Source organism: Sebastes fasciatus, chromosome 2 (assembly GCF_043250625.1).
Source record: "Sebastes fasciatus isolate fSebFas1 chromosome 2, fSebFas1.pri, whole genome shotgun sequence".
Taxonomy (NCBI): domain Eukaryota; kingdom Metazoa; phylum Chordata; class Actinopteri; order Perciformes; family Sebastidae; genus Sebastes; species Sebastes fasciatus.
Genome location: NC_133796.1, coordinates 42,368,473 through 42,393,805, shown reverse-complemented (window position 1 = coordinate 42,393,805; position 25,333 = coordinate 42,368,473). Strand labels below are relative to the sequence as shown.

Here is a 25,333-nt window from a genome sequence, read left to right as displayed (position 1 = left end):
ACGAATCTACTGTTTATTCACAGGAAGCTAATCAATTAGATCGATCAAACAGATGATTGATTGATACACACATGCAGGCTGGAGGATCCATAATTCTGGCATTTTATTGTCTGAATCTTTTTTTTTTTTTTTTACACAAACACAGTGATGACATTTTTAAAATGTCTTTATTATTAGAGCTAAATTCATCCAGAAAACAATGGAGCAAACACTAAGACGTCCAGATGTCCCGGAGCTCCGGTTGTCTCCGGGGTCTGGAGCCGCTGTTGTAGCTGAGTGGAGGCGCCTCCTGTCTGGGCTGTCCATCACTCAGCAGCCGCTCACTTCCTGCGGCGGGAGGCGGCTCCCTTCTTGCTGCTGCAAAACGCAAAGTGCAAAAACAGAGTCAGATGAGCACAGTGATCCTTTATAGTGGCTTTTAGTTGAATAGTACAGATGTATAGATACAAATATTCAATGTATAACAGAAGAGAGCACCGGATGAGAAATAAACAAACTACTGGACCAATTTGTTAAGCTACATCGCCCTCTAGTGTCCAAACAGAGACCGACTAGTTATGGACCTGCAATGGGTTTATATTTAACATGACATTATTAGTAATGTATAAATAACAACAATTATTATTACAAATTAAATCTTCCTAAATTCAGCCATAATCATTATTACACCATAACAATGTGATGTCAAATTGAAGGCGGACTTTGTGAGAGAAAAAGTAAAAATAAACAAGTAAATAAATAAGAATATTCAGTGGTGAAATGAAACTACTAGTTACTAGTACAAGTACTGTACTTAAGTACAATTTTGAGGTAACCTACTTGTACTTTACTTCAGTATTGCCATTTTATGCAACTTTATACTTCTACTCCACTACATTTCAGAAAGAAATGTTGTATTTTGTGATGAAGTGATGAACATATTAATGAATCAATAACTATAATCCAGTAATATAATATATATTATTCTGAAATGGCTCATTAAACTGCAGTATTGCTATTTTTACTTGAGTAAAAGATCTAAATACTTCTTTTGTCTATGGAGTCATAGAAAAGAAAAGATTTGTAAAACAATAAGAAAATACATGTGGAAATATAAAGAGAAATAAATAAAAGAATAAATAAAGATGGCAATATAAAGACAATATGATATAAAAGAATAATTATAAGCTTAAAATGTAATTATTAATTTATTTCTGTATATATTCATTTCTGCATTTTTTTAATATATGATATATATATATATATATATATTTTATTTTACATTAAATTACTCTAATTTATTTAAAATAGAGTAAATATCTGTGCAGCCTGGGCAGGAAGGCCTCCCAAAGCCAGTTGATTGACTGCTTGGCCCTTCAAGGAATAGTAAAAGCAATAAGGAAAAGAACAAGGAAAAGCAAAGGGATGAAAATAATGATAATAAATGACAGTATATAAAACTAAATAAATATTTTTTTGTAATTACATGCATACAGAACAAAATACAAAAATAAATGCAAAAATAAATAAATAAATATATATTTTTATATATATATTAATAAATAAATAAAAACAGAAATAAATTAACAAATAAATGTGAAAATAAATGCAAATGCTGATAATTATTCTTTTATATTTAATTTTTTGTTTAATATTTCCATATTTCTTTATTAATTAATTTATTCCTCTTTATATTTCCACATTCATTTCTTATTCTTTTACAGTTTTATTCTTTTTATGGCACTCCTATAACTCCATAATTGTTGAATAAACATAAAGGACATACAAATGGTTATATTAAATATATTATGTTCAAGATTTATTAGTATATCTTTTATTTTTGTATTCAATTTCTTTTCATAGTTTCAACATCACACAAAGAGTGTCTAAATTTGGATTTAGATGTTTGATTGTTTTGTAATTTTTTCAGTGTGAACATGCTGAATGTGACAGAATAAATATCTAGTATGTAGGGATGCAGAGTTTCTTTGATTGTCTGTGAATGCTTGGTGTTTTTATTGAGTGACTTACTGTTTCTGCAGCTCATCGATGCGGTTTCTGAGAGAGATCACCTGGAAGACAAACAGCTGTGTTTGAAGCAGACACAGTAGATATCTAACCGGCACACCTTCAGGACTTTCAGATTCTCTGTTTAAAGCTGCAACATACAACCCTTGCCTAAAACTGAGTAGTAGGGAGAGAAATGTGGTCTGATTTTACCAGTACAGAGTGTCAATGTGAGATTTACACAAAAAGGACAAACACGAGCATATTCTTCCTTTTCTTATCCTTGGTCCAACAACAGTAGTAAACTGAAGGCTAACCCCAACAACTAAAGTCATTTCAGTAATGATAACAGTAACAACTACAATGGCACTCGGAGAGCGCAGACCTACTATTAGTAGGTGCAGCTTGCGCCCTCTTCCACGTGTATTGTTGTTTATGTTGAGATCAGCTGTATGTAGCGGAGCATCGTAAAACACTTCATTCAAAATGGACAGAAACTAAATAAAATTAAAACTGTCGTCGTTACTCTTTCCAACAATCACCAAGTGTGCTTTGGTCCAACTCAACTGGAATTTCACCGAGTTTAATGTGAAAAAACGCAGAATCTACAGGTGCCCCCCCCCCCCCCCCCCTCCCTCCACCCCTCCGCTCTCTCTCTGTCCCTCTGCAGGCAGAAGGAAAGAGGCTGGGTGACGCATCATGAACGCGTCATCAGTTACACTGCGCATGTCCTAAAGCCTGAGGTGTTGTGATGTATTAGATGTATAAAAAAAAATTCATGAAGCCAGATCATGATCCGGATCACCACCAATATCTAATGGATTGTTCATTGTGCAACATCCCACCCCTCCAAAAAATGTAATTCAAATCCATCACAGACTTTTGGAGTAATCCTCAAAACGGACAAACCAACAAACCAACAAACAAACTAACAAACAAACAAACAAACCAACAAACAAACCAACAAACAAACTAACAAACAAACTAACAAACCAACAAACAAACTAACAAACAAACCAACAAACCAACAAACAAACAAACAAACCAACAAACCAACAAACAAACAAACCAACAAACAAACTAACAAACAAACCAACAAACAAACAAACAAACAAACCAACCAACAAACAAACAAACAAACAAACAAACAAACAAACTAACTAACAAACAAACAAACAAACAAACAAACAAACAAACCAACAAACAAACAAACAAACCAACAAACAAACTAACAAACAAACACACTATCGCCGGTGTAAACACAACATAACAGAGGGCGACTGTGGCTCAGCAGGTTGTCCACCAATCGGCAGGTCGGTGGTTCGATCCTCGGCTGCTACCGGGTAACATGTCGATGTGTCCTTGAACAAGACACTTAACCCCAAATTGCTCCCAAAGCCATAGCCATCGGTGTGTGATTGAGTATTTAGATTAGATCCTGGTGGGCAAAGTTGGCACCTTAGCAGCCTCTACCATGTGTGTGTGAATTGGTGAATGCTGACATATAGTGTAAAGAGCTTTGAGTGGTCGGAAGACTAGAAAAGCGCTGTATATATGCAAGTCCATTTACCATAACCTCCTTCCTAGGCCAGTAAGAAAAATGGAAATTACTGTTATTACCTCCCCTAAGGCTTTGGCCTTAGGGGAGGTAATAACAGTAATTTCCATTTTTCTTACTGTTTTGACCACATATCATTATTTAAATAACAAAAGAAGTGATCCTGTGTGTTACCTGAAATACTCTAGAAAGCACTTTTGATACACAACTAAATATGAACTTGAATGTAAACATTAGCATAGCAATGTGTAGAAAACAGATATGAATTTGACCTCTCATCATGGACCAGGGCAGGCTGGTCTCTTACACTGTTCGCTGTGTAATTCGTGTGTGTCCAACAAAAACAATTTGTGTGTAATTCACGTAATCGTGAACCAGGAACTATAAAAAGCAGCAAAAAGGTCGCGGTGTATGGGTGGATCAAAAAATAACAGACTGAAAAGAAAAGAAAACTTCAGAAGTAGTTTTACAATTTTTACATTTTAGTCTTTGATGTTGCATGTTTTATTGTCTGTATTAAAATGAGTTGGTCTGACAATAAAGTTCTTTATACTACAAGTGTTGTTGGAGTTTTGACCTCTTCAGACTTTTTCCATTCCACATGCATCCTGGAAAAAGTTGAAGTTGTGCCAGAAACCAAACTCTGCTTCTCTTGTATACTGTAAGTGGGCCGAGCTATCCGTCCCACTGGAGGAGAAACATCCACATACAAGAGTGTGTTGCAGCATTTCCTCACTGACCTCATATCTCTGTCTCTTGAGCTTGTCACAGTGGTCGTATTTAATTTCCTCCAGGCTGTGCAGCCATTCCCACAGCTCCTTCGCCTTTTCCCTGACAAACACAACCCAGGAACCAATGAACAATCTTCTGCAGCAGCTGAAAATGACATGTCGCTTCCTGCAAGTGAGTCTGAGCCCTAAACTTGTTTACATTTTGGCAAACTGGCCCCATTAATAGTATGCCAAATTAGTTATTAGCTGTTCCTGTTTGCAGTGCACCCATGGATGTACAGACAACTATCACTAAGATTACTTTGATACTGAAGAAAACTTCAAAATGTGATGTCTCTCAGGCAAGTCCTGGAGTTGCATGGGGTGTATTGTTTATTGGTGTCAAATTATTTTTAAAAATGAGTTTGTGATGAATGATTAAGAAATATTTTCCAGGTGTGCTCATGTGTAGTTGTTGGGTTGTTTAGTGTTTATTTATCTGCTCCTCAAATCATGATTGTACCCCAAAACACAATGACTGACGAACGCTCTCTGTGTTGTCACTGCTGTATAATCTAGACTGTGACTCGTTGCTTCGTCCTATGGGTTACCTCAGTTTGTCCTCGCTGAAACCGTCAACGCTCAGGGGTTTGCATCTGTCTGCCATGATCTTCTTCTTCTTTTCTCTTTCAGTCTGCTTCTTGCCTCTCTTCTGCTCGACCTGGAAAAATCTGACCAGCTTAATGTTGCTTCTTGTTTTGCAGGAGGTTGAAGCAACAATTTGAAATCACAACAACGACAAAGAAAATAAACAAAAGAAATGAAAACTACCTTCTGCAGGTGGCTGCTGTAGCCTGATCCCATGCTGCTCAACGCTATCTTCTTCTTGGATTCATCCTCAGCCTTTCTGTGGGCGTCAGCGTCCTCCTTTCTCTGCCGCTCAGCCTGTAAAATTTATTTCAAAATATCACAATTCGACAGCATGACGAGCGGAAAGACAACCACTTGGGTGTTGACTGGTTTTATTTTTTCATTTTTGCCACTTCTGTCCATACAAAGTTTAAAGAGTAACTTAACAGCATCTGAAAATGTTGTTTTTGCGCCAGTGATTGAACTTATCACATTGTTGCTGTGATGTAGATATGTACTCAGTGCACTCTGACATCACTGCTAGGTGTGGTGAGATGTGCAGCATAGAAGTAGGGTCTTTCCCATTTGTTCTTTTATACGGCTTGACTCCTCTCCTCGACTCTTCTCCTCGCGTCTTAGTCCCGCCCACGGGAGATGCGAGCGGAGGAGGAGAGGAAAAGACTCGAGGAGAGAGGAAATGAGGAAATATGTTTTTAGAGACATGAGACGTTGTTTCCTCTGAAGTGTCACGTGAAGCGACGTCCGTTTCTGATGACAGCAGCAGCTGATCGCAGCTGGATCAGCTGTCAGTCGGCTTCAACAGCTGTTTATGTCTGAACTGTACTAATACTAATAAAGAAACAGAGTTATCAGAGCAGCAGTGTTTCATCTATGTAGCCTGTTACCTGTTGAACAAACACCTGCACATGAATAACAGCCGCAGTCTGTATTTCTACTGTGGACTGAGTCCTGCTTAAAGGACCAGGAACCATCTCTACTGGCACAATATCTTTATATTATTTATTTATTATTACCGTCAGTATTAATTTATATTCTGACAGTAGAAGTTATGTATTAGTGTGAATGTTTCAGGGAAAACGTAAATGATGTAACTCATATCAAACCCGACGCTCAGGAATTATCAGCTTCACATGTGACTGAATGGAAATGAGGATAAATGATGTAAAAGGTGTAAAAGACAGACCCTCCTTCTCTCTCTGACTTTAACTGGATACTTAATAAAAGTTAATGGGGGAAATAACAGATCATGAAAAGAAATCTCTTTCAAATAAATGAAGAAAGTTGTTTGAGGGCTGTTATGAACCTCTCTCAGTGTCAGACTCCTTCAGTGATGGTGTGTGAAGCAGAGATACTGCAGGTCCTTCTGCTGCTGGAACACCTACAATTAACACTGGTTAGATGGTGAATCAGAAGACAACTAAACTATAAATCTTTTAATCTCTGATCTGTCTTCACTCTGGTATGAAACTCCAGTGATGTTGATGTATCAGATCAAACCGATCAGCAGCAGCGTCCAATCAATAACTGATATCCAATAAGGGAGTGTGTCGATCGGTGATAAACTTCGGTGGAGGAGACACTGGAGGATGCACTGGTGTATCCTCGCTCATAGCTCCTCCAGCAAGCCTCCTCGCTCCTCGATCCTCGCACCTCAATGCGCATTTTATGAATTGGGACGTCCTTCAAGATGGAGGACTGAGATCGATTTCCGGGTCACAGCCGGAGGATCGAGGAGATGAGGAGGCGAAAAATTATGAAATGAGATGCAGCTACAGAATAAGAGTAGAACAGACATTCCCTTTCAAATCAACGTAACAGGATGGTCAGAGCGGCAGCCATTTTTATATATACCGTTGCTGACTTCCATAAAAACTAAATGGTCTTACGGCAGGTCGTGGACTCACTGAAGTGAAGTTTTGCAACGACTAACGACTAAAACGAGCAGTGGAGTAGTAACGTTATGAAGCATAGCGAGCCAGAGCTAATGAGTACAATTTAACAACTTAAAGCTTCATTCACACACTTGTCATAGCGGAGGAAAGCACATTGCTATCGCCAGATGAGTGACAACTTTGTTCAGCTCGTTTTTGTAACCAGTGTAGCATTAAAACATGGTGGAATTAGCACTAACTAAAAAAATGCACTAATAGCTGAATCCAGAGTTATTTCCTTCCTCCGTCCGTTCATTTGAATGAGACCCAGGCTGAGGCTGTAGCGAGGGCTTGGAGGTGGGGTTAAAGGAAACACCACTGCGCCTACTCCATGGGCCCAATGGTTGCCAAAGATTGCCAGATGATCCGGGTACTTTATCACTCTGCAGTCGAGCCATTTTGGCTTCATGCTCTGCTGAGCAACTCTCATAGGAATGAACGGGAGCCCGCCTCCAACGCTGTATCCAGTTCTCTTTATACATCCATGATCTGTACTGACGTGTGTTGTCACCATAACAACTAAGAACTAGAATGGCACTCGGAGAGCGCAGACCTCCACCCCCCTCTCTGTGCAGCTTGCCATCATCCACGTGTATTTTAGTTTATGTTGAGATCAGCTGTACGTAGCGGAGCATCGTAAAACACTTCATTCAAACTGGACAGAAACTAAATAAAACTCACTTAAACTGTCGTCGTTACTCTTTCCAACAATCACCAAGTGTGCTGTGGTCCAACTCAACTGGAATTTCACCGAGTTTAATGTGAAAAAACGCCGAATCTATAGGTGTCCCCTCCTCCCTCCACCCCCTGCTCTGTCTCTGTCCCTCTCTGCTGGCAGAAGGAAAGAGGCTGGGTGACGCGTCATGAACGCGTCATAAGTTACACTGCACATGTCTTAAAGCCTGTGGTGTTGCCACCAAAATCTAATGGATTGTTCATTGTGCTACACCCCACCCCGCCAAAAAATTTCATTCAAATCCATCGAGGACTTTTGGAGTAATCCTCCAAACGGACAAACCAACAAACCAACAAACCAACAAAAAACAAACAGACCAAACCAACAAAACCGGGACAGAGCCTGGGAACTCGGGCGGACGGCCCGGGGGCAGAGCAGAGACAGAGCCGGGAAACTCCGGCAGATGACCCGGGGGCAGAACCGGGACAGAGTCTGGGAACTCGGGCGGATGGCCCGGAGGCAAAACCGGGACAGAGTCTGGGAATTCGGGCGGACGACCCGGGGGCAGAACTGGGACAGAGTCTGGGAACTCGGGCGGACGGCCCGGGGGCAGAACCCGGACAGAGTTCCAGTTCTCTTTATACATCCATGATCTGTACTGACGTGTGTTGTCACCATAACAACTAAGAACTAGAATGGCACTCGGAGAGCGCAGACCTCCACCCCCCTCTCTGTGCAGCTTGCCATCATCCACGTGTATTTTAGTTTATGTTGAGATCAGCTGTACGTAGCGGAGCATCGTAAAACACTTCATTCAAACTGGACAGAAACTAAATAAAACTCACTTAAACTGTCGTCGTTACTCTTTCCAACAATCACCAAGTGTGCTGTGGTCCAACTCAACTGGAATTTCACCGAGTTTAATGTGAAAAAACGCCGAATCTATAGGTGTCCCCTCCTCCCTCCACCCCCTGCTCTGTCTCTGTCCCTCTCTGCTGGCAGAAGGAAAGAGGCTGGGTGACGCGTCATGAACGCGTCATAAGTTACACTGCACATGTCTTAAAGCCTGTGGTGTTGCCACCAAAATCTAATGGATTGTTCATTGTGCTACACCCCACCCCGCCAAAAAATTTCATTCAAATCCATCGAGGACTTTTGGAGTAATCCTCCAAACGGACAAACCAACAAACCAACAAACCAACAAAAAACAAACAGACCAAACCAACAAACCAACAAAGCAACACAGGTGAAAACATAACCTCCTTCCCAGGCCTTTCGACCTTGGCGGAGATAACAATCACCATTTTCAGTTGTACCAGTCAAATGACCACAGAAAACAGTTCAATGTCTGTTCTCCTACTGTTCTATTTCTATGTTTGCAACATACTTGAAACTCTAACCAGATACTACTACTTTTCAGCCTGCTGTTCAGTTACTCTTCAAATCCAATATTGTGTTTTCCACAGTCAGAAGCTTTTACTGGAAGTGACTACTTATGGGTATTTGTAAAGGTGAATCTATTCTAAGTTAATCTATTTGAACAGTTCTGTTGAAAGAATGAACATAATGAAGTTACAGGTTATGAAAACGTACCTCCCGCCTGGCTTGCCGCTCTTTATCCTTCTCAGAACGAATCCTCTGCTGCTCGGCCCGCTCATGGCGACGCTTCTCCTGAAAACGCAAAATCAAAACACAATGCTGCAAAGCTTTCTGCCATTTGCAGAAATGAAGCTCAAGCTTTAGTTTTTGGGGGTTTATTTCCACATATCTTGGACTACTATTATCTTTAAAATCCCCATGAAAGTAGTGCATACAGTATAGAAACACCAATGCAGGTTTTGATGTGTATTGTACGTTTTTTGTTTGGGTAAAATCTCACAATTCTTTCTTTGAGACCAATGAGTTCCTCCTCCTCCTTCTTCCTGCACTCGAAGTGAGCGTCGATCAGCGACTGCAGCTCAATCAGGTCTTTGTTCTGACGTTTCTTCTGGAGGTCCTATAAGAGGAAGACAGGAGACAAGAGTCACTAACAGACAGGCCAGAGGTTGTTGGCTTCAAACCCACTGATTCAAAAAATTTGGCCTCTGGAAGTGAACAAGAAACACTCCTAAGACTGGCTGGAGATGATGAGTGCAGGTTTTTGGTTAGTTATCTTCTCTGTGGTTACAATGTTCTTAGTAAATACAAACACAAGGACCAGTAAGACTAGAATTAGCGCCTTGTGGTTGTATGCCTCCACCAACCAGTCAAGTTGCAGTTTACATCAATGTCTGTTCAAAATGTCACTTTTATCACTATTCACTATTTTATCCTATTGGACATTTGTGTGAAATTGTCATAATTAGCATATGATGTTTGTTTTATCTCATTTTAAGGTGTATTGGTGTTGGATCAAATCAAATCAAATCAAATCAATTTATTTTTGTATAGCGTCAAATCACAACAGAAGTTATCTCAAGACACTCTATATATAGAGCAGGTCTATGACCGTACACCATAGTTTAGAGACCCAACAGGATCCACCAAGTGCACTGTGGCCAGGAAAAACTCCCCGATTACTGGGAAGAAACCTGGAGCAGAACCGGGCGCAGGGCGGGCGGCCATCTGCCGAGACCGGCTGGGGGGATAGATAGATAGATAGAGAGAGAGTGAGAGAGAGAGAGAGAGAGAGAGAGAGAGAGAGAGAGAGATAGAGAGATAGAGAGATAGAGAAGCAGCCACAATAGTAGCCTAGCAGCTGTAATAGCTAATACAAGTAGGACTGATAACACAAAACCAATAGTGGTGGATGGAAAGAGTGATAATACAACTATCGGAATTGATATCATTGGGTCGTCCCCAGACGGGCTTTCAAGAGGAGCTTCCAGCTGTCTCAGTCCACCATACATCTGGCTAGCTCGCCAGCACTATCCAGCATCACTCCTCAGTACGTCCATGTGTGTTGGTGTGGGACGTCCCTGCGATCGATGCCCATGCGTTGGTTCCCGCAGCATCAGCATGCTTGCTGGGAGCTCTTGATGTCTTTGGCAGTGACTGAGAAGTGTTAATCTCCAGGCTGCCACATTGTGATGTGTTGTTTAAGCTACTGGATGCCTAATTTTCCTTTGGGATCAATAAAGTATCTATCTATCTATCTATCTATCTATCTATCTATCTATCTATCTATCTATCTATGAATTCTTGAGTTATGATCAAAAATGTGTTTTGTGAGGTCCCAATGACCTTGAACTTTGACAACCAAATTCTGATCAGTTCATCCTTGAATTCAAGTGGATGTTTGTGCCAAATTTGAAGAAATTCACTTAAGGTGCTCACGAGAATGGGTTGGACGCAAAGGACAAAACTTTTTAAAAGTGCAAAACTGTTTGTCCTCTCACCCTAACCCAGCTTTCTTTTACACTTGTTCACTGTTATTATTATCCATGCTCTGGTTGCATGGTGGCACAATCCTCATCAAAGAGCAACTCTTCAGCACTGTTGCCATTCTGACATGTGTAGGGAAAATGGAGAGCGCTGGTGGAGGAGCGACGTGAGTCTGATTGAAGGGAGGGCAGCAGAGTTGTGGGTCACAAAGGAGTAAAAAGAAGAATAATGAAGAATATCGCATAGAGAGCCACTGAGGTCACATGCCAATTGTATACTGTCACATGGCAGTCGTGTAAGCAGTGGTGGAGGAAGTATTCAGATCTTTTACTTAAGTAAAAGTACTACTGTACTAAAACTCTGAAAATACTCTGTTGCAAGTAAAAGTCCTGCATTGAAAATGTTACTTTAGTAAAAGTATGTAAGTAAATATAATCAGGAAAATGTACTATGAAAATCTTTGAGATTATTACTTTAAAGTATTAAAAGTATAAAAATGTCCCCTGTGACTGTTATACTTTTATATATGATATCATTAGATTATAATTACTCATGCATTAATGTAAAAGCAAGATTTTACTGCTGTAGTTGGTTGAGGTGTATGGAGGATGGAACCTACCAAAATAAAAAAAAGAGCATACATAGATACTTAGATTTAAAAGTTAATAAAAATAAACAAATAAATAAATAGAGAAATAAATCCTCTCCAGGAACCATCACCGTAACGTGATGGAGAGGTTTGTGTGTCCCTATGACCCTGAGGGCTGTGTTGTCCGGAGCCTGGTGCTCTTGGTAGTCTCAGGCAAGGGGCCAGACTAAGAATGGTTCATAAAACCCTTAAGAATAAACAAGGCAGAGGGGGAGTTACCTGGCCCAGAGGAAGCCCGGGGCCGGGTGACTTCTCCTCTGGCCCGTCAGCGAACACCTGGTGGCCATGCTTGCCACGGAGCCTTGAAAAAGCGACGTGGGGGGCTCAGCACCTGCAGGAGGAACCGCTGGGGTCGGGGTGCTCTGCCACACGGGTGGCAGTGAAGGCCAGGGTCCTCGACGGACTAGACCCGGGCGACAGAGGCTGGCTCTGGGGACATGGAATGTCACCTCTCTGTGGGGGAAGGAGCCGGAGCTTGTGTGGGAGGTGGAGCGCTATCAGTTAGATCTGGTGGGGCTTACCTCTACTCACAGCCTCGGTTCTGGAACCGTGCTCCTTGAGTTCTCTTCTCTGGGGATAGTGTGGGGATACTCACAAATCCCCGGTTGAGTGCCGCTATGTTGGATTTTACCCCGGTGGACGAGAGGGTCGCCTCCCTACGCCTTCGGGTTATGGGAGGCGGTATATGCACTGTTGTGCATACAGTGCATACAGTATATGCACTGTTGTCTGTGCATATACACCGAACAGCAGTTTGAGTATTCAGCCTTCTTGGAGACCCTGAATGGAGTCCTGCATGGGGCTCCAGTAGGGGTCTCAATAATTCTGCTGGAGACTTCAACGCGCACGTGGGCAACGATGGAGGCACCTGGAGAGGCGTGATTGGGAGGAATGGCCTCCCTGATCTAAACCAGAGTGGTTGTTTGTTACTGGACTTCTGTGCTAGTCATGGACTGTCCATAACGAACACCATGTTCACACTTAAGGATGCTCATAAGTGTACATGGAACCAGAGTATCCTAGGCTGAAGGTCGATGATCGATTTTGTGATCATATCATCTGATCTGAGGCCACATGTTGTGGACAGGGGCGGAGCTGTCAACTGATCACCATCTGGTGGTGAGTTGCGTCAGAGGGTGGGGGAAGACCCTGGACAGACCTGGTAAGCCCAAACGGGTAGTGCGGGTGAACTGGGAACATCTGGAGGAGGCCCCTGTCCAAGAGATCTTCAACTCACACCTCCGGCGGAGCTTTTCTGGCATCCCTGTGGAGGTTGGGGGCATTGAACCCGAGTGTTCAAAGCTTCCATTGCTAAAGCTGCGTTGGTGAGCTGTGGTCTAAAGGTCTTGGGTGCCTCAAGGGGCGGCAACCCTCGAACACCGTGGTAGACACCGGCGGTCAAGGAAGCCGTCTGACTGAAGAAGGAGTCCTTCCGGGATATGTTATCTCGGAGGGCAGGCAGTTGCAAGGTACCAACAGACCCGAAGGGCAGCAGCCACTGCCGTGAAGGAGGCAAAGCAGAGGGTGTGGGAGGACCTGGAGCAGCCATGGAGAAGGACTTGCGGTCCGCACCAAGGTGCTTCTGGAAAACCGTCCGGCACCTCAGGAGGAGGAAACGTGGAACCATCCAAGCTGTGTACAGTAAGGATGGGACACTGTTGACCTCAACTGAGGAGGTAATCGTGCGGTGGAAGAAGCACTTTGAGGAACTCCTGAATCTGACTATTACGCCTTCTATTGTAGAGGCAGTGCTGGAAGCTGATGGGGGATCATCATCAATTTCCCTGGTGGAAGTCACTGAGGTAGTCAAACAACTCCATAGTGGCAAAGCCTTGGGGATTGATGAGATCCGTCCAGAAATGCTGAAAGCTTTGGGTGTGGAGGGGCTGTCTTGGATGACACGTCTCTTCAACACTGCGTGGAAGTTGGTGACTGTGCCTAAGGAGTGGCAGACCGGGGTGGTGGTTCCCCTGTTCAAAAAGGGGGACCAGAGAGTGTGTGCCAATTACAGGAGTATCACACTACTCAGCCTCCCTGGTAAAGTCTACTCCAAGGTGCTCGAAAGGAGGGTTCAGCCGATAGTCAAACCTTACATCGAAGAGGAACAATCCGGATTCCGTCCTGGCCGTGGAACAACAGACAGCTCTCGCCAGGGCTCTTGCAAGGATCCTGGAGGGGTTCTGGTAGTATGCCTATCCAGTCTACATGTGTTTTGTGGACTTGGAGAAGGCATACTGTATGACCGGGTCCCCCGGGAGATACTGTGGGGGGTGCTGTGGGAGTATGGTTTGAGGGGGTCACTTCTCAGGGCCATCCAATCTCTGTACGCCCAAAGTGAGAGCTGTGTTCGGGTTCTCTGCAGTAAGTCGGACTCGTTTCCGGTGGGGGTTGGCCTCCGCCAGGGCTGCGCTTTGTCACCAATCCTGTTGGTGATATTCATTGATATCGAGGCGTAGTCAGGGGGAGGAGAGTTTGCAGTTCGGTGTGCTGAGGATCTTATCGCTGCTTTTTGCAGATGATGTGGTCCTGTTGGCATCATCGGTCTGTGACCTCCAGCACTCGCTGGATCGGTTCGCAGCCGAGTGTGAAGCAGCTGGGATGAGGATCAGCACCTCTAAATCTGAGGCCATGATTCTCAACCGATGGATTGCCTACTCCGGGTAGGGAATGAGTTCTTACTCCAAGTGAAGGAGTTCAAGTACCTCGGGGCCTTGTTCGCGAGTGAGGGAACTATGGAATGTGAGATTGGCCTGAGAATCATAGCAGAGCGAGGGAGGGGTTAATATTGCATTCGCTTTACTGCACCGTTGTGACAAAAAGAGAGCTGAGCCCTCGATCTACCGGTCAATCTTCGTTCCTACTCTCACCTATGGTCATGAGGACTGGGTCATGATCGAAAGAACTAGATCGCGGGAACAAGCGTCCGAAATGGGTTTTCTCAGGAGGGTGGCTGGCGTCTCCCTTAGAGATAGGGTGAGAAGCTCAGTCATCCGTGCGGGACTCGGAGTAGAGCCGCTGCTGGAGCTGTTGCCCCCGCGACCCAACCCTGGATAAGCGCTTGAAGATGAGAGAGTGATAAATAAATAATAAAATTATATAGAAGAGGAGATAAATAGGGTAATCAAAAGTATACAAGCAAATTAAAACAGAAATATTCATTTCTGTCACATTTTATCAATTTATCAATGCCAAAATGTATTTTTAATATTATATTTGGTTCATTTAATGGCATATTTATCTATTTATTGATTCATTTATCTATATTTTTTATTTTGGTAGGTTCCGTCCTCCATTGAGGCGGAGCTCATTTTGAACTATTAACTAATGATTATTTTCATTATGGATTAATCTGCTGATTATTTTTTCCATTAATCGATTGATTATTTGATTTGTAAAAATTCAGGATATAGTGTGATTATAACTAAACATTATTAAAACAACATTTAAAAAAAGTACGTGAACAGTTATTAAAATAGTTGCCAATTATTTTTTCTTTTATAGGCTATTCATAAGTTTTGCATGCAAAAATCTTAAGTAACTAGTTACTAAAGCTGTTGGATAAATGTAGCTGATAAAAAGGGCAAAATAAAATGAAGTGGAGTAGAAGTAGAAAGTGGCATGAAAAGAAATACTCCCTCAAATTTGTACTTAAAGGTACAGGCTGGTGGTACGACGGTTTTGCAAACTGCGGTTCACGTTACCGCAGTTTCACAAGCGTGTCAGAGAAATATGGTGGCCTTGAGGTAACATAAAAATGTGACAGTCTCTCTCCAGAGCCAGAGTTTGGTTTGTCCATTCTGAGCTACTGTAGAAACATGGCGGAGCAACATGGTGGACTTCGTGAAGAGGACCCGTTCCCTATGTAGACATGAAGGACTCATTCTAAGCTAACAGAAACACAACAATTCTCAGTTTTGGGTGATTATACACTAATGAAAACATAGTTATGAATATTATGTTCCATTTCTGCTAATATATCCTCTGAAATCCTACACACTGGACCTTTAAGTACAGCACTAGAGTAAATGTACTTTTGTTACATTCCACTACTGCACGTAAGCATTAGAGGACATATTCATGTGTCTTTCCCTGGATAAACATGAGTCAACAAAAACACGTCAACTCACATCAAAGTCCATTTTCTCTCCATCGGGGATCTTCGGAGGTCTGTTGAAGGACAATAACATTCAAATTATAACAATAAGTAACTTAAATCTGCCAGCAATGTGAAAATGTGATGGAAGAGAGTAAATATACTCACTTGAACTTTGGCTTTTCCTCTGTTGTTTTTTCAGCATTTAAATAGCCACAGGGAGCGAAGAGAGAGATGAAAATGTTAGAGACATAAACATGGAGAGAGACTAAAAGGCTGCTGGTTAATGTGAGCGGGAAGATCCATGTGGACAAACTGAGTCACATCTCAGAGCTACAAGTTGTTTCACACCTCCAGTAGATCAAAGTTTCAACATAGCAACACTTTTCATCATCAGTGGCACAACTCCTGTTTTAAGTGCTGTAAGTACACAGTGTTACCTGCTTTTTCTATTGATTATGTGTTAATTTGTTGTGCATTAGTGTGTAAATCAAACCAATATAATCAGAGACATTTGAGGTGCTAATCAGGATGTGTGCCACGGTGTGTGCCATAAATCACAACATAAACTATTTACAAGTTTAATTTTCTGAACATCATCGCACACGTTTCACAACAGGGAGTTTTGACAGTGTAATTACTGTTAATTGATGTGCATGGCAAAAAACACAGCTGGGATTTTATCAGGAACAAATAACCAACCCTCACACTTAAAAACAGACAACACGGGAAGAAAAACGCAAGCAAAGCAACAGCGACTCAGCAGGAAATACAAACTACCATCTTGATCTCCCTCGTCCACTGGCAGGACACATTCATGCAAAAAAGAGAAGAAGCACAGATGAGCATTAGGGCCCCGTGACCACGACTCAGCATTTCTGAATCCTTGCCCCTGTTCCTTCAAATTCTGCCTTTCTCTCAAAGAAGATCATTGGATAAAATTATTCATGTGTGGCAAGGTGTGAAAGAGTCCCTGGCCGACAGGGAAACAGAGAAACAGGTCCAATCAGAAGAACAGAGAAGAATACAAACCAACATACCTTCCTCTTCATAGCCGTCTGCATGCAGCAAGCGTCCAAAGCAAGAGCAGAACAGAAATCATTAGTGGTCGGACTGGTCAGCCTGCTCCTGTCCTCTTTACGATGCACAGCTTAAGAAGCACATTTACCAACTTGGGGTGTTCATACTCTTAAATTAATGTACAAGCAGAGGCAGCCACTGCAGAAGTCCCATGTCGTGCATTAATCCTGCAATAACACAGCAGGCAGCTCGTACTTTCCTAACTTCCTAACATCCCTGAGGTTTTATTTTGATATTAGTAAGACGTTTATGTGAACTTCTTAATGAAATCTTTATTTTCCAGACTGTATGGCCTGATCGGGTTAGAATGAACATTACGAGGATTTCACATCAAACATGGTAGTGGTTTAAAAAGAATAAATCTGTAAAAGAATAAGAAAATAAATGTGGAAATATAAGGAGGAATAAATAAGTAAATACATAAATAATTGTGGAAATATAAAGACAAATAACAAAACATAAAATAATAATTATAAGCATTTTCATTTATTATTTGTTCATTTATTTTTGTATTTATTTATTTATATATACATTTTTAAATGTATATTTATTTAATTTTGCATATAAATTACAATTTTTTCTGTATATTTACAAAAAAAAAACATTTTTCTATAATGACATTTATTTATTTTTAGGCTGAGTCGTCAATTCCTGCAAACATACACTCTATTTTAAAAACAAAATAGAGCAATTTATGTGCAATACATAAATAATTATATATTTAAAAAAATACACAATTAAATATATACAGAAATGAACAAATAAACATAAAGATAAATGAAAATGCTTATAATCATTCTTTTATATTCTATTATTTGTCTTTATATTTCCACAGTAATTTATTCTTATACAGATTTATTATTTTTTATGGCACTCCTATGACTCCAAAGTTCACTGTTGACTAAAACGACAATGTAAACTGGACTTTCAATTCAACTCTTGGAGAGAAAAATAAATACACAATTCAATGCTAACCTGCTAACCTGCTAACCATTCTAATTTGGTAAATCAGTGGTTTGATTTGGTTTGTTTTGGGCTCTTTCTGCACTCTATGGAAGATTTACAATGACTAAATGAAAACAAAATGAGGAAAAAAAGTTATATATAATACACAATGTCATTTTTATTTCCCTTTAATGCATGTATTAACTCTGTCATAATTAAATGAAAAATATAAGCAGAACGGGCAATTAATTAGCCATTTGCCTTAAATAAGTGAATGAAGTGTTGTGACTTTTCCATGCCTTTTAACACATTCTTCATTTAATTATGACAGTAAATGCATACAAAGGAAATACAAATTACCATGTGTATTTAATTTAACTTTTATTTTCTTTGTTTGATTTGGTTTTCATTTAAGCATCGTAAATCTTCCATACAAGTGGTCAGCAATTGCTTAATGCAGATTTATCGTTCCTTCCTGAAATGGAGCAAAACTTTTCTAAAGGGAAACTGATGAAGCAGTGAAATCAAAGCATTAGTACAGCGGACGTACAGTGAAGCTTGGGACTTCTGCAGTGTCTCCATCTGTGTGGAACAGTTTGCACAGATTAAAAATGCATTCAAGCAAACAAAAGACTTGAATAGTGAGGATGAATGCTTTGTATCACAACACCCCAATGTAAATGCTTTAGAGCAGTTTGCCAGTCTCACTTTTCATCTACAACATGGAAAGAAAGATGCTAAACATGGACATGAAGGGAGGCAAAGAAGAAGACGCTTTTACATGACTGAGATTACCCATCATCCTTTCTGAGATTACCCATTATCCTTTCATTAACAGCCAAATGAGACATGAACAAGGATAGAGGGGCGGGGCAGTTGATTCATGTAAAAGCAGCAGATTTTCTTCTTCTCCCTTTAAACATTTATATGCACATATTCAAAACACACATCTGACAATAATGCTGGAAACAGGACAACATGTTTGTTTGTTGTGTCAGCTAACACTGATGGTGATGTGATGTGATGTGATGTGATAACTGTGGACATTTTATGAAGCAAAGCCCAAATGTTTGCTAAAGTGCACTCTATAAAAAAAAGAAAAACAGGAGTTCTTCGAGGAGCCCGAAGACACCAAAAGGCACTTTAGGTTTCTTCATTAGAACGAGACTAAAGTGCAACACACACTGGCCTTGTCATGCCACGCCCACCCGGGGAGCAAATGTGATAAAACTGCTGCTTTTGGATGCGTGTTGACGCTGAGTGTCCCGCTGCTGATGCTGCAGGTGTGCATGACTACATAGAAAACAATGAGTATTGAAAGAATGAATTAACTCAATTTGAAATTAATGGGGAGAAGTACTATAAGCATACAAAACATGGCCTTTATACTAAAGCCTGGTTTGAGGTTTTTGTCTGAAGTATCAGTTGATTGAAGGATAAAAGGGGGGGAGGGGGGGGGGGGGGCTCGATAGAGATGAATGGTATTCAAAGAGTTATATATGATGCATGTGTATGTTTATTTATATTTAACATATTTAATTTAAGTTGACCAGAGGCCTGTACTACAAAGCCAGTCCAACCTACCCAGGGTATCTTCTCCTTATCTGGTTTAACTAACTCTAACAACCCCATTCCTGCTAAGCGGTCCCTCGACGGTGGTTATCAACTCGGTAAATCAACCCAGGGTTTCTCAGTCTGGCTATGAGCGCGTTCACATGAACGGGGCGGTGTTTACAGAATATGACCAATCGCAAATATGCACCAGTCTACTGTCAGCAGAGCGGCATGTTTTACAAATGAAGAGCAAACTATAATATTAGACAAATACGAGGAAGTTAAACACATAATCCAGACTAACAGTAACACAGCTGGCAAATGCAGGAAGGAAAGCTGATGAAAGAAAACATTTCATAAATTAGGGCGATCTACCCCGGTAAGAAATGAACCACCATCCAAGGATGGTGGTTCATTTCTTACCGGGGTAGAAACCCCCTGAAGGGTTAAACCGGAAGTTACCTCGCTAACCACAAATCCTGCTTGGTAGTACAGGCTTCAGATATGAAGATACTGAGGTTGAGCTTATTGGTTGGATGTGTGGAGTAAATGGGTGTTGTTGTTGTATGTCTTGTTTTTCTTTGTTGTTAACATTGTGGGTTTTTGTTTTGTTGATGTGGGAAGTGTAATGATGATGAATAATGCTTTTGTTTTGTTACCGCCTAAGGACTACTGATATAAATTAGCATTCTTGCTAACTCCGGCATGTTTACAGCTTGTATTTCTATACTGATGTTAATTAACTTGCTCTGTCCCTATTAAGTAAATAAATAAATATTGTATATATTAAGAAATCTAAATGAAATATTATTTAAAAAAGAAAACAATGCATACCAGTCTACACCATAGACTGTATAGTATATAAAGATGGACGACATGAGATCTCCCCAAAAGTGAAGCCAAAACATCCGGATCGCCCCCTGGTGGCTGGCTGCAGTATAGGTCATAAAGGCCACCCCATCTATGTTAATGGATGGGACATGGGCCAAACTAAAAAGTTAAAGTACACGCCAAATACATTTTTCCAAAGATGGTTTCCGTAATTTTAGGTAGTTCTAATCACGCTGATGTATGATTAAGTGTTTTTAAATTTTAATTAGTTATTTGATGCTGTAAAAAGGGGGTGAGACGTCATGATTGGCAGCTGTGAATCTCTCTTGATGACAAGCTGCGGCCGTGCTCAGCTCGTGATTGCTTCGGGCGGGTGACCTTGATACCGCAGCACCACCGCCTGTTTACTACTGCGGAGACTCTGGCTCCAAATGACGTCAAGATGTCAAGATATCCGGGGATATTCTAGCTTCACTTGTGTACAGTGGGAGGAAGTGGAGACGTGTCCCTCTTTATATACCGTCTATGGTTTACACCAACTGCTGGTGTGCTTTGCCTCACTAGTGGCCTCTAGTGGCTGCAATATTCAAAACACTGGAATTAATTAACAAAATTATGTTTTTGCTATTCCTTAGTAGTGGTGCAAGGCAATAGAGTCAACCAAATTTGTCATGAATGTGTGCGAGGCAATATGTTGACTAGATAAAGAGATGTGTACATAATGATAAATCAACCGTTGTCCGAGGTTCGTCTAAATGAATAATGTGTAATCTGGCCTGTTTTGCAGCTTTGTTTTCTTTAACACGGGGGTGGGGGGGGGTGTAACTTCTCTGTTCCATATGAAAGGCTGTAGTGGATACTGGCAGCAGATTTAAACTCTCTGAACCATTAAATTGGCTTAATATTTGGTTTGGACCATGCTGCAGCTATATTTAGCTACAGTAGATAACACGTGGGTTTTGTGTATGTTGTTTTGTTCCTCCAAAGTATTAATACCATCTGCTCCTGCTGGGAATGCATCCTCATATTTCATAAATTATTATCTGCAGATATACTGGGTCATACTGGGCGGTTATGGAGAGAAGGTAACACCAGTGAAGAGGGCTAAAGCGATGCTAAAGGGGGACTAGATCAGTGAACGGCAACATGATCAAACCTAACAAGACAATTGAGTCTTCAAATGTTTTTATTTAGAAGGAGTGAAATCAAATCTGTCAGTTGAGGGTGATATGCAGCACTGTCAGACAATACGACTCTGAACTGGACAATATCACCACACACAGATTTCTTTCACTGCGTCAAGGAAACACCAGTTACAGTATGATTAGAGTTTCTGCTCTTTTCTAGCATTCCCTTACAATTTTACATTACTTTAAAACCAACTTATCTACTCCGAAAACAACCCTGAATTATGAGTAAATTACTAAATATTAGGAGTAAATAGAGGAGCAACAGTAGACTCAAGTGCCTCATTTATAGGCAAATTTATAGATATAAAAATATCAAATAAATGTAGTGTCTCAGATAAGTGCTGATAAGTCCCAAACCTCAAAAAACACTGCTTTTATTACTGACATGGTTCCAATAATTTCCCCAGCTAAACAGGCTGTCAAAATCAAAATGTAAAACAATTCTTTGTCAATTTTTAATTACTGCTTCAAAGTTTAAAATGCTGTCATAGGTTGTACCTCAGAGTGATGACATGACTGGGCACCTATTTAAAAATCTATTTAAACTCTGTACTGTAACTTATGGACGGATTATGAGACATAAGAGAGAGTCCCCTGGGCACAGACATGTAAGAGGCCCCCCTCCCTGTCTATATAGGATCACCTATGCATCTATGTTTAGTCATTTTGCATCTCTTTGTGGTCATATTGCATCTATATTTAGTCGTTTCTATGTGGTCGTTTTGTGTCTCTGTAGTCATTGTGGGTCAGTTGTAGTCGTTCAAGTCCAAAGGCCTTGGAAGGACATTATGTTTTCATCGGTGTCAGTCTGTCTGTCTGTCTGTCTGTTAGCAGAATTACTCCAAAAGCCCACGATCATTTTTTAAGAATTCCAATCAGCCTGAGCATTAAGACCACAGGGTATAACACATACGCAGTGTAACTGATGACGTCTGGCCCCGCCTCTTTCTGAGAGCAGAGAGATACGTGTGTGGATGTGTGTGCGGGAGCTGCTGTCCGTCCGCGGTGAGAAAGAACAAAGCGATGACATAGATGACGGGATGAGAGACAACGTAGTGTAACGTTATACAGACATAACAAGGCTGCTGAATGAGAGAGGCATCCGCCGATACGTTACACGGAAACACACCGTGTTAATAACAAGCCGACCACCTCACGGTACCGCCAGCTGGGAGCTGGGATCTGTGATCGCTCTCTGAGTGCCATCTATTTTTAGTCGTTTTGCATTCTGTGATTATTCCACATCTATTTTTAGTCATCTTGTGTCTCTTTGTAGTAACTTTGAGTCTCTTGTGTAGTCGTTTTGTATCTTTTTGTAGTTATTGCATCTCTGTGGCTATTCTGCTTTTACCCATGTAGGCCCGTTCAGTAATCCATCCATGTTGTAACTGTAAGATCTAGTTCTTTTCTACTGACTTTAGGTGGAGTCCTGAGTTCTGAGGAAGAGCCTAATTAGAAGAATGCATAGCTCAAACATTTCATTTGGAGAAGAAAATAAGTAAATCATAAGTGCAACTTTGCGAAACACAATTGTAGGCTTCTCCTTCACACTAAGTACACTAATCTCTACTGACTGAAGTGAATGAGTCCACTTATTTTCTTGAAAGGTGGAATTGAAATGAATCTAATCTTGAGTTTGAAAGTTCATTTTTGACCTGGGAAATGATGATTTGATTAAAAAATTATGATCTATTATAAAATATCTTTTAAAAGGTAAAAACACGGGAAAGACGTAAAAATATAAAAGATGAGCAAAAACTGGAATCATGCCTAACTGTCCTTTAAGACTCTTGACTTGTCAGGCAGGATATGTTTTGCAGCGTGTTGATGCTGACAGGACTGTCTATCCTACGGAGCAGAGTGCTGAATGTCCTGCAGGAGAACGGTGAACGGACTGCCCATGCCACGTACCTTCCTCCTGCTGCACCACCTCCTCTGGCTCTGGTTCTGGTTCAGGCTCTACCTCTGGCTCTGCTTCTACCTGGGCCTCCGCCTCAGGGGCTACTTCTACTTCTACTACCTCCTCCTGGGCTAGGGGCACGCAGCATGCACCAAACCACCGGGAAGAGGGAGGGTGTCGAAGAAGGCCGTTAATGAAGACCACAGACATGACAAAAAGTGAGAGATTACTTTAGTTACAGAGAGGATGAATGGGTGAGCGAGGGACAGAGCTGCTGGAGAGAGAGAAACACATGATGATGAGAGAAAGTCAGTTGACCTTTCACACAGAAGCCATATTGAACTGTTGAGGTGGAAAGCTTCCTGGAGAGCAGCAGGTTTTGTGCTGATGTTGTGTACAAACATTTATCATTTTGCAAATTCCTACTCTGCTTCCAGAATATGGAAGCCAAGAGGCATTGTTATGTTGTGATCATTGAATAAAAAAATGGAATTGACTACAGTTTTCTTTTATTGTTGGTTTTACAGCAATATCTTTTTGTAATGAAATCACTTGATTTGGATGGATTTGGCGACACTTCTGGTGATTGTTGTTCACATCGAGGGTGTTTTCATAAGAGAGCTCGATGTGAAATTAAACTTGACTTTTGCTGTTTATTCCTACAAATTAGATGAATAAGAAAGAAAAATTGTTGCTGAAGCTACACAAAAAAGAAAACGTATTTTCCTTGATTTTAGATCTTCTGCTAACACCAACCTTTAACTGTAACTATAAGTTCAAACCTTTGGCCTTATTGAGGAATAGTAAACAGCATGGAAGAAGCTAAAAAGTAAATGGATTGTTTTACCCTGGTAAAACAATCCATTTACTAAACAAACTATCTAGGGAGTGTTGCAGGTTTTGGGTGACATTTGACGGCTGTTTGAAATTTGATAAACAGATTAACTCTTGTTAAAACAAGCTTTTTCCAGCTTTGTCTTCTGGCTGAAGTAAAGCTCTTCCTCAGTCGGCACCATCTCGAGAAGGCAGTTCACGCTTTTATTAGCTCCAGACTTGACTATTATAATGCACTGTATGTTGGTCTCAACCAGTCTTCCCTCGCGCACCTCCAACTTGTGCAAAATGCTGCTGCTCGCTTTTTAACTAACACTTCCAGACTTGAACACATTACCCCCCCAAACCCCCTCCATCCTTCCCCACCCGCATACTTTACTCACTCCGTTGGCTTCGAGTTGGCTTTAGAATCCATTTTAAGCTCTTGATGTTTGTCTTTTAAAGCCATTAACGGCCTCGCCCCACCGCATTTGTCCGAGATTTTAACTCCCGCGAGCATAACATGGCTTTGTGGTCATGTGGTCAACTTTTTTTAGAAGTCCCGAGGTCGAGGTATAAGCTGTGGGGTGATCGCAGCTCCTAAACTATGGAACAAGTTCCCCCCTGATATACGCACCATCACTGACCTACAGTATTACTCTTTAAATCTAAGCTCAAGACTTTTTTATTTAGATTGGCTTTTAATACCTAGCAGCGCTGTGACATTTTCCCTGTGCTTTGTATGTATGTATGTTATGTTTTTATTCCTGTTATGTCCTGATGTTAATGTGAAACACTTTGGGTACCTTTTGCTTGTTGTAAAGGGCTATACAAATAAATGCTGATTGATTGATTGATTTTGGGAGTCATTGGCATACAACCTATTCTTTTGTTAAGGTATGAGGACGTGTTGTTTTTATCTGTATTTGTAGCCTGCTTTTTGTTTACAAGGATATTTATCTGATGAAGACCTTGAAGGTCAGATAACCTTCTTTACTTTTTGTGTGATAATCTTAAAAGATAACATTTTAATATGATAAATTAAACATTTATATGACCAGTCATCACTGAGTTTTGCCCTGGTAGCTAACTGACTGTTAAATGCACTGTTTTCTCTGTAGTAGGATCTATTTGAAGTAACTCCAGTTTTATGAGAGTCCTCCAGGTAGTTTTCCACAGTCATTGTTAGAAATATGGCCGTTGTGTGAATGAGGTCAATGACAGCAGCATTGATGTGACATCAACAGATGACAACATGTCACATGCCGAGAAAATAAATGTAGAGAGTGTATAGAAGCTCACTCACATTTTTTTCTCAACCATGTGATTCAAAACATCACTCAGTCAGAACAAGTCACCCTTAACTTGGACGTGTTTGGCTGACAGCTGTGTTAGTTAGCGTT

General features: G+C 41.0%; 1 protein-coding gene across 3 annotated transcripts; it reads right to left on the bottom strand.

Moving 5' to 3' along the window:
• On the bottom strand, positions 1-23,342 carry LOC141760891 (troponin T, fast skeletal muscle isoforms-like). 3 transcript variants are annotated; one of them, XM_074623994.1, is made up of 12 exons: positions 23,129-23,342; positions 16,658-16,675; positions 16,398-16,418; positions 15,786-15,804; positions 15,652-15,691; positions 9,392-9,508; positions 9,106-9,183; positions 5,086-5,199; positions 4,866-4,975; positions 4,285-4,375; positions 2,011-2,051; positions 1-357 (listed from the first exon to the last, which is right to left on the bottom strand). In XM_074623994.1, the coding sequence occupies exons 1-12, from the start codon at positions 23,325-23,327 to the stop codon at positions 321-323; spliced, it is 885 nt and encodes a 294-aa protein (XP_074480095.1). In that variant the 5' UTR covers positions 23,328-23,342; the 3' UTR covers positions 1-320. The 3 variants fall into 3 exon arrangements, with proteins under 3 accessions (XP_074480095.1, XP_074480103.1, XP_074480113.1); XM_074624002.1 differs by lacking the exon at positions 16,398-16,418; XM_074624012.1 differs by lacking the exons at positions 16,398-16,418; positions 16,658-16,675.
• Between the last annotated feature and the right edge of the window lie 1,991 nt (positions 23,343-25,333).